Consider the following 9489-nt stretch of genomic DNA (forward strand, 5'->3'; position numbering starts at 1 on the left):
AGTTGGAAAGTGCCCACAGACCTGGGGGGCAATTAATTTGGTTTGGCTTTATTTTGTACACCAAGAGAGCTGCTGTGAAATCAAATTAAAAACCAAGCTCTTGTCTCAAAAGGCTTCTGATAAGGAAATCCTCAGGACAAACCCACACTGCTGCTCCTGTGGCTGCCTGCAGAGCTGTGGGGATGGTGGTTGAAATGTGATACTTGATAGAAAATCACAGCAAACCTGGAAAAGTTTTGCTGTTGTGGGAGGCAGAGTTTTGTCTGCTGAAAACCTGTTAGACACGATTTATTTGCTATCACATCCTGGAATTGCTCTTGGGTTGTAGCTGCCAATTTGAGCTGTCCAGTGCATTTCTTGGGAAGGATTTATTTCAGGGCCATGGGTGCTCATTTGCTGCTCTGCTGAAGAGACTCTGGAATTCAGTGGATTTGCTTTAGTGTGACTGAGAGTGGCTTTGAGCACAGCAGATTGTGCCTAGTGTCAGCACTATTGACTCATTACAGGTTCTCACCATGGACCCCTTCCCATCAAAAAAAATTCCTCCATCACACCAGGATTAACACCAAGAGAAGTTCTGTCTGCTGATGGGGAATTCTCTTAAGATGCAGTGAACAGCAAAATGCACACTTTTATTGACAATTCCTTCAAAAATCTGTACCTGTCCTCTCAGGAGATGAGGTTATCCCTAAATATTGATGTGTTCCACTTCAAACACCCTTTAAAGCTGGAATGTGGTGATTGTCCATGTTCCTACAGCTGTCTGTCAAGGAGAAATTAATCTCCATGTCAGAAGAGAGAAGGGTGTTCCTCACCTCAAAGAGCTTGTCAGGCTGTTGATGATGCCTGTATGTCAACCTGAGAGAAGTTTGGTAGGGGTGAGGAGCTAGAACTTGAATTGCAGGTGATTTAGAAGTCACATTCAGAAATAATAACAGGGACAGAGTTATTTGGAGGCAACAGCAATTAGAAGGAAATTAAGCAGCCACCCTGGCCTCATGGTGGCTGAAGTACTGAAGCATTTCAGTATCCTGTTAGCAAAGCTGACTCGGCCTTGTGTTCCTGAGGTTGCTTGTGCTGAAAAGCAAGCTCCTGCCTCCAGAGCTCACCAGTTAATTAAGGCTGATTGATTCCCAGGGTTGCAGAGCAACCTGATCTCCTTTTAACTTGCACTGCCTCTGAAATGGAGCTGCTCACTGGATTTCAGGTGCATGGCTCTGAAATGCTTGAGCCTCCACAGGTGCTGTGCAGCTGTGCTGCACTTGGCCATCTGCAGGTCCTGAGTCACTCTGGGTTTTCCTCTGCACGGAATGGCCTTGGTGTGTGACTTAATGATGCTTAAACTCACCCAGATGTGGTTATTTCAGGGTATTGATGATGGGAAGAATAAGAAATTGTATTATAACCTTTTGGGAAAAATTTAAGTTGTACCTGAGTCACATTCTGTCTCAAAAAATACCTGTCAGAAGTCCCTTGTAAAGGTTCAGTCTAGATTATTTTTCTTCCCAGTTCAATATCTCAGTCTGTGTAGTTAAAACTTAGGAATTATGCAGTCTAAATACTTTTATAGTATTTCTTCTCAGCAAGTTTTTGATGCATTTAATGCTCATGAACTCAAAATAATAATTGTTTTCCTTGCTGTCTCTAGTCTCGCAGCTTTCTTATGGAATTCCTGGAATATGTTAAGGTAAGGTGCCTTTGGTTTCTCTCTTATTGGTGTGAAAACCTTTTTGTCCAAGAAGGACATCTTTACTTCCTCTTTCATTTATTTAAATATTTAACAAGTAACAGAAGTGATCCCTTCAATAAGTGTTATTTACTGAACCAGCACAAACACAGTTACCTAAACTTAAAATAGTTTAATTCCAGCTGGGTCCTGGCTTTTGGGGCAGGATGTGGCCCTTGCCCTGTGGTATAAGACAGGCCTGGTGGATCTCCCTCAGAGTTCGTGGAAGCCATGTTTGCTTTGAATTGGGATTTGGAATATTCAGGCTTTTTTGTTTGTGAGCATCAGCCACTGATTTAAAAACAGTCTCTCCATGCGAGCTCAGCAGGAAGGAGAGTTGCTGTACCAGGAGGGTGTTTTTGAGCTTCCAGCATTGCACTGGAAAGCTCAATCCCAACTTTTCCTGTGATTCCTTCACTTTTTTCTGTCCTTGCAGCTTCCAGTGTTGGAATGTTCAGGAGGGCAGTGTAAGAAGCAGCTGCCTTGTTTTAACCAGGGTGTGTCAGTCTCCCTTTCATCCCATTGGGTATTTCAAACCTGGGCTGTGGTCAGGAGGATTTGTGCTTTTGATCTGTGAGGGCAAATGCTCTCCACTATTGCTGTATCAAAGGTCAGATGCATTTTTCTCCTCTGACTCCCAACTTTGGCATGCAAATCTTTTTTTCCTAATGAATCCCTTTCTTCCTTTACTGGAATCTGAACTCTCAGGATGTGTGACCTGTGTGAAAGGCTTCTCCAGCAAGCAAATCACTCGGATAACTCAGTGAGCTGCTAATCATTTTCTATTCCAAAATCTCACGTTTTGCACGGCCATTATCCCAGAAAAGCCCTGGACTTACAGCAGATTTATCTCCTGGACTTAGAGATTTGCCTGGTGGATAACTCTCCTTGGGGAGTCCTTTGGAGTGATTGCCAGGCAGTTCTGGACAAGAGCTCAGAGCAGAACCCTGCAAAGCTCTGCTGGGCTGCTCTCTGCTTCTTCTTTACCTCTGTGGGTAAAAAAGGAGATTCCAGTGTCCCTTGAGATCTTCCACAAGCACTGGGAGGTTTCCGAGGGAGGACACAGCCAGGGCAAGGCTCTGCCCATTGCCCCAGGGCTTGTGGTGGATGGATCAGATTAGTCACAAACTCCCAGTTGAGTGTTTCAGCACTAAATTCTGTATCAGTCACTTCATCTTGACGTCAGAGAAATTAAACTTGGGCTGGAAAGCAAAGTCTGAATATTCGACACCTGATTTCCTCTGCAGAACTGGGGCATCGCTTTCTTTCACAAGTTTTAAGTATTTTTTTCTTTAATCTTGAAAGTGTGCTTAATGTATAGATTATATGTATTGCCCTCATATTCCGTTCTGTTCACAGAAACCATTGACAGGAAGCAGTGCTGAGCTGCTCGTAGCTGTCAGAAAAAATGTATAAATTAAGAGTAATTGGCATTTTTTTTAAATAAAATTGAATTTAGCTCTTCTTTTGAATAATTTCTTGTGCTGATATAATTGACTGGAGATAGGTCACTCCATGCTTCATTCTTAAGGGTGTTGGGAGCAAAATGCAGCCTTTTGCTGTGTTTCATCCCTTGCTGAGGACAGCAGCAGCATCACCCCTAAAATGATATTAATTCAGGAAAATGTGGATGTGTTTTTGTTGCTGAAGGGAAGTTAAGCTTGTCTCTAGAACATGATGCATGTGGAGAAGTGTTTTATTCCCTTGGGACCTCTTGGTGCTGTTGTATTCCAGAGTGTGAGGAGTGTATCCTAATTCCACCCCACCCCCTTGGGCTCTCATTCCCAGCAGGATCTGTCTTGGAAAGCTTCCACTGAACTTGGTCATTGAGGGGGAATATCTTCAAGTGAAGGTTTAAGTCCTGTTTTTCCTGTTCATGTGGCTTTGCACCACCCCCCCCCCCCCCATCCCTTTAAAAGAAGATGTGACGAATGTTGGCAGTTCCCAGCTCTGAGAACTGAATTCCATGGACTGGTTCCAGTTCCATGTGTTCAGTCCATGGTATTCAGTTCTCTAGCTTGGCTGCATCGAACTTCACAACTGCTAAATCTGTGTGTGGCTTTCTTTTTGGTCTGATTTTATTAATGAAAAAGATTCATCTATTTCAGCCTCTCTCTATTTCTTCAGTGGCCTCCCAGTATGTTCTCAACACCACGAACAAAGGACTTTGTTGGAAGTGTTTAATTTGTTAATGGAGATGCAGCTCCTGTGGCTGTACATACATGGATTTTAGGATTTTAGGAATGTAGACCTGAATATTAACTGAGCTTTCCAACAGTTTTGTCTTTTCCAAGCTCCTTCCAAACACTGCATCCTTTTGCAACTAAACAGATGAGTTCTTAAAACTTTGGCAGAGAAGAAAACAGGAACCAAGTAGCTGCAGACAAGCACTGCAGGTGTTTTCTCTGGAGCTACAGAGAAGCACAAAACCAGATGTGAGCAGTGCTGGTTGTGCCTTGACTGAGAAAAACTGCAGGAAGAATCTGTCAAAAGCATGACAATGTGCAGCTCCAACACTGACAATTTTAATAAGGTGTTGGCTTGCTTAGGAAGATTATTATGGCATTAATACATATGACATCAGTAAAACAGACTAAAGCACTTAATGCTGCCAGTCTTGCCTGGGTTTTATGTAAGTGCTGATACACACCAGTGATGGTTTTAAAAGGTGCTTTGAAACATCCCTCAGAGAAGAAAGGGCTTTGATAAAACACACTGGAAATTAAAGGTGGCAGCTGAGAAACTCAGGAGGTGGGGGAACAGAGTCATGGCTGTTCCTTGTGCTCATCCCAATGTAAGGAAAAGTCCAGGATCAAGGCTGGCAGATGTGTTTGAGTCCTGCTCTAAGTGGGTCAGAGCACTCAGTCTTTCCAGAGAGCTCCCTGCTTTAGGTGACCTGAGAGTTTTTCATCAGATGAAAGTGCTTACTAGGAAAAGTTACTTAAAGGAACAGGTTTTCCCTTGTCAGGTTAATGCATTTTTTTATTTGAATGGAAAAAAAAAAAAATCCCAACTTTCTCATTCATCAGCTTAACTCTTGTTTGTTCCCGCAGAAAACAAAGGTTATCCAGCTGGAGGACTTGGCTTCACATCTGGGTTTAAGGACACAGGTAAGCACTGACTTTTGGGGTGGAAATACTAATTTTTGCTGGGCCCCTGCCTCCCTCTTAAACTAGAACTCCATTTAAGTGTGCAGTGGGTTACTTACAGGAATTTATCTGTTTAAAATCTAGATTTTAATTTCCTTCTGCATATATATAACAACAAGAAAGAGAGGTAGAGCTGTAGAAACCAGCACTTGGGGTGCAGTGGAACTGCATGCTTGGAGTAACTGTGGAGTAAACCTAGCCATAAATTCAACAAGTTGTTGCTTTGGGTTGGTAGCAGAAGTTTGCTCCTAGAAGGAGCAGGAAAAGATATAAAAAATGTGGAATTTTTGAGCAGGGAAGAACCTTGGAGAAGGATCTGTGTGCTTCATGGAACTTCATGGCACTGCACAACCTTTCCATGGGAAGATTCCTATAACCCCTTCATCCTTAAATCAGGCAGTAAAAGGCTCTTTCCAGGAGTAAGGAATTTAATTTGAACATCCCAAAATACAAAAAAAAAAAAAAATCATCCTTTAAGACCAAAGGGCTGATTGCATCTCTCTGTGTGGGAGTGCTGAATTTCTTAACCCTGAGGGATTTCAAGGTAAGCCTCTGTAGTTTATCTGAACGTGTGAAATGTTTTTTGCTTCCCTTTTGATCAGTCTGTTATTCCTTTTTCTCTTCTGCACAGGATGCAATTAACAGAATCCAGGACCTGATGGCAGATGGCACCCTGACAGGTGACAGCCAAAGCACAAAGGGGATCTTTCTGTAGCTGGTGGTGCAGAAAGTGCCTTCCCTATGGCAGAGAGAGAATTCCAGTATCGTTCCTGTTTTAAGGATCTAGTAGGACTTAACAGCTAGATATTTATATTTTATTTATTTACCCATCTGCTGAAGGCCTTTTGGGGTTGCTGAGCAGCCAGCTGCAAATGGGGCCTTCTGAAATCTGAATTTGAGAGGATCACTGGGATGATTTGGGGTGGTGTTAAAGCCAGGACTGGGGTGTGGCATGTGGGAGAGGCAGACATCCCAGAGCACTGCAGGATGCTGGAGTCAGTCAAGTGCTTGTTCCCAGCCCTGCACCCTCCCAGTCCAAGCTGGCATGGCTGCAGAGACTGAGCAGGAACAAAACATGCTTTAGTGCTGGACAGTCTTGTTCTTTCCAAGGGTGAAGTAGAAAAAGGTGCCAGCACAAACATTTATTGACCTGATCTTGTCCTCATGGCTGGAGAACAACTCAGCAAGTGCATGTGGAAACCCTTTCAAATGCCCTGGAAGTGCTTGGAATCCAGGGAGAAGGATGTGTGCTGTGCTGGCTGGCTGTACCCAAAACCAGGGAGGCTCTGCCTCGGTGGAATCCATAAAAACAGGGTTCTGTTCTCAGTCTGGAGCCACAGAAATATGGAACCTGAGCTGCATTCCCTTCAGAGGGGAAGCTGGAAAGGCTGAGCTGGGCCCCACAAGGGCTCTCAGTGCCCTCCTGGACCCTCCTGCTCTGCCTTTCTCCACCAGCTGCCTGAGCTGGGAACATGAGCACCAAAATGCAGGGCTAGGAAGGGGAAGAAGGATCTGGAGAGGAATCCATGTGAGGAGCAGCTGAGAGCACTTGGCTTGTTCAGCCTGGAGATGAGGAGGCTGAGGGGAGATTCCTCCCCATGGGCAACTCTGATCTCTGCTCCCTGTAACAGGGACAGGACCCAGAGAACAGCTGGAGCTGGGTCAGAGGATTTATGTTGGGGATCAGGGAAAGGTTCTTCCCCCAGAGCACTGCCCAGGTTTCCCAGGGAATGGGCACAGCCCCAAATCTGCCAAAGCTCCAGGAGTTTGGACAACGCTCCCAGGGATGCACAGGGTGGGATAGTTGGGGTGTCTGTGCAGGGCCAGGAGCTGGATCAGTGATCCTGGTGGGTCCCTTCCAGCTCAGGACATTCTGTGATCCCTGCAGCAGCTGCTGTGGAGCTCCCAGGCAGCTGTTGCAGTGCACAGGACGGGTTCCTTTGAGCAAAAGGAGCATTCCCAAGGCCCTGGGCTGCTGGCACAGCCCTGCTCCAGCACCCAGCAGTGGCCAGGAGATAAAATCCTGCCCAGCCTAGATAGGCAGTGCTGCCTCAGCAGCTGGAGCACCCCCTCCCAAAGCAGTGAGGGGAGCCCCAGTGCTGACTGAATCTGCAGGGTGCTGTCTTTGCCCTGCAGGTGTGATTGATGACAGGGGAAAGTTCATCTACATCACTGCAGAGGAGATGGCAGCCGTGGCCCAGTACATCAAGCAGCGAGGCCGAGTCTCCATTGCAGAGCTGGCCCAGGCCAGCAACTCCCTCATCAACCTCCAGCCTGACAGCAGAGCTGTGGCTCCAACCCTGGCCTGAGAAACACACTGCAGGAGTTTAACCTCTTAATGAATAAAGCACGTAATTAAAAGCAAACGAGAACCTCCCCGGGGCATTCGTGGTGCCTGAAGGTAGGATGCTCTTTCGAAGCACCAGCTGCAAACTCAGAAGTTTTTAGAACTGGTGTTAAATGATAAGAGTTGATTGTACAAGAGGCTGGCCAGGAAGTCAAACACTGATGCACCTGTGGCCCAGGAGGATCAGTCATTTATCCCCTGGCAGCCAGTTTCTTGTTGCTATAAATAAACTTTTTATTGTTTGCAGATTCTGATATCTCTATCAAATTGATTGCATTCAGGGTTCTCCAGGCTTGCTCTGCACTGTGGAGCTGTTTTAATTTTGTGATGGACACAGCATAGGTGTGTAGGCTTTGGCTGCTGTACTTAGATTGGAAGGAAAGAGTAAAAAGAAAATATTCTACATGTGTCTTTGTTCTTGCTGAAATATATCCTGAACTCTGAAAAAAAAAAAACTCTGAAAAGAATGGTTGCTCTGTTCAAAATTCCAGGGGCTATTTCAGGAAGCCTTTGCTATATAAATATGTTTTCCTTGGTTTATGTAACATAAAAAGTTTGCTTGCAGACAAGCTGCATCATTTCCCTGTAGCCAAGAGACAGAAACCCCTCCAGGGAAGGGCTGACTGGGCTCATTCATTGTGCAGGCCAGTTCTGCTGATACCAACCAGATCCTGGTGATTCATCCTTTGAAGTCAGAGCCAGCTCAGAGTGTCTGAAGGGCTCAGGCACCCCCACCCCGTGGCCTCTGTGTTCTGCAGGTCTGGGGGTTTTTAAATAAAAACTTCAGAAACTCTGAGTCATGCAATGAATGTTCCAAGTTAATTATTATTAATGTATTAATTGTATGGGTCAGTGTATTTCCTGCATAAGAATATTTATTTTTTCAATCATTCATTCATTCTCTCTGAAATCAGAATTTATGTGAATAAACAGTAATTGGGGTGGACAAGAGGTTTTGTCTCTGCCAAACTTAGAGGTAACTTGAGCAGACTAAAAGCCACCTTATCAGTGGGATGAAACAGCAATAAAAGAATGGAAAGAAACATTTCCTTTTAATCTCTGCACTGCTGTTGAATGTGAGAGTGCAGGAGAATGCAGTTCCACCAGCACCATGTGTTGGTGTGAAAGATCAGCACATCCTGAGTGCTGTAAAACCACAGCCAGCAAAGAGGTTACTGAACATTTGAGGCTTGTAAAGTATCTTGCCTAAGGATTGCATATTAAATTTTCTAAAAATATTTGGTTTTGCCACTGTTTTTTTGTTCTGTCTTCAACTATTCTTGTAATAAAATCAACCATATTGAAAGAATTGCAGAGGTTTGTGTTAGAAATGGGCAGGGACAGGGTTGGGGTGAGACATGAGTTGAGCTCTGCCAGCAGCTGCTCTGCCCTCCTGATCCTCTCCCACCATTTCTATTCCTGTTCTTTTCACCCAGCTGCATCCTCTTGGCACTCAGAAAAACTCATTTTTCTCTCATTTTGGGCATGCTTTGCTGCATGTGAATTGTGAGGCTTGGGATTTACACGAGCCAGGAGAAAATAAAGTAGGCAACAAAAAACATGGGTGGAACTTCTACCTGTGCTGAAAACTCCTGTGGAACAACCCCTGCTCTGCCTTGGAGGAATTGTTGCACTTCTCTGAGTTTCCTGAGTGGCTGCAGGAGGTGAGCACAGGTGGGTGTTGGTGCTCTGAGCCTGTGCCTTGGGGAGCAGCCACCACTATTCAACTGCAGTTCCATTTTCTATTAAAGGAAAGTTTTGGTATTTTCTAGGAATTCACATCCAAAGTCCCAGGAGGCAGCTGAAAGTCTGGAGCACAATTGCTTCAGGCCATTTGTTTGGATGGGTTATAAATGAGGCAGTTCAAACCTGAGCTGCTGTTTCTGTCTATGGAAGTGGAGGGGGAAGAAATTCAGGGCTGTGCCCCCAAAATGATTTCACTGGCTGAATTCAAAACTCAAGTTTAATATATCCCAAAGGGACACCTAATGGGAAACCTTTCCATATTCTGTGGTCTCAATCTGTGATTTTCTCACTTTTACCCCCATTCCTGGGATGAGCCTGTGGGACTCAGCTGCCAGCTGGGGCCAAGCCCTGACAGTCTGGCACAGTCAGCACCAAATACAGGGCAGCAAAACACTGGTAAAATGGTAAATACACTAAAATTCTGGGCAGTAGATTTTGGGCTTCTCATTTTGGGATGACCCATATGCAAATTACTCATCAAAATTAGCCGTGGGCAAGGGCAGCTCCTCCCACTACCCCTC

At 45.0% G+C, this 9489-nt stretch overlaps 1 protein-coding gene across 1 annotated transcript in view; it reads left to right on the top strand.

Moving 5' to 3' along the window:
• DDRGK1 (DDRGK domain containing 1) overlaps positions 1–8531 on the top strand; it is a 34412-nt gene extending 25881 nt beyond the window's left edge. The window contains exons 6-9 of the mRNA XM_021526818.3: positions 1649–1687; positions 4780–4836; positions 5507–5555; positions 7012–8531. Coding sequence (XP_021382493.1) covers positions 1649–1687; positions 4780–4836; positions 5507–5555; positions 7012–7184 — 318 coding nt within the window. The 3' untranslated portion in view covers positions 7185–8531. The remainder of the gene's footprint in view (positions 1–1648; positions 1688–4779; positions 4837–5506; positions 5556–7011) is intronic.
• The last annotated feature ends 958 nt before the right edge of the window (positions 8532–9489 follow it).

Source organism: Lonchura striata, chromosome 4, assembly GCF_046129695.1.
Source record: "Lonchura striata isolate bLonStr1 chromosome 4, bLonStr1.mat, whole genome shotgun sequence".
Lineage (NCBI taxonomy): Eukaryota > Metazoa > Chordata > Aves > Passeriformes > Estrildidae > Lonchura > Lonchura striata.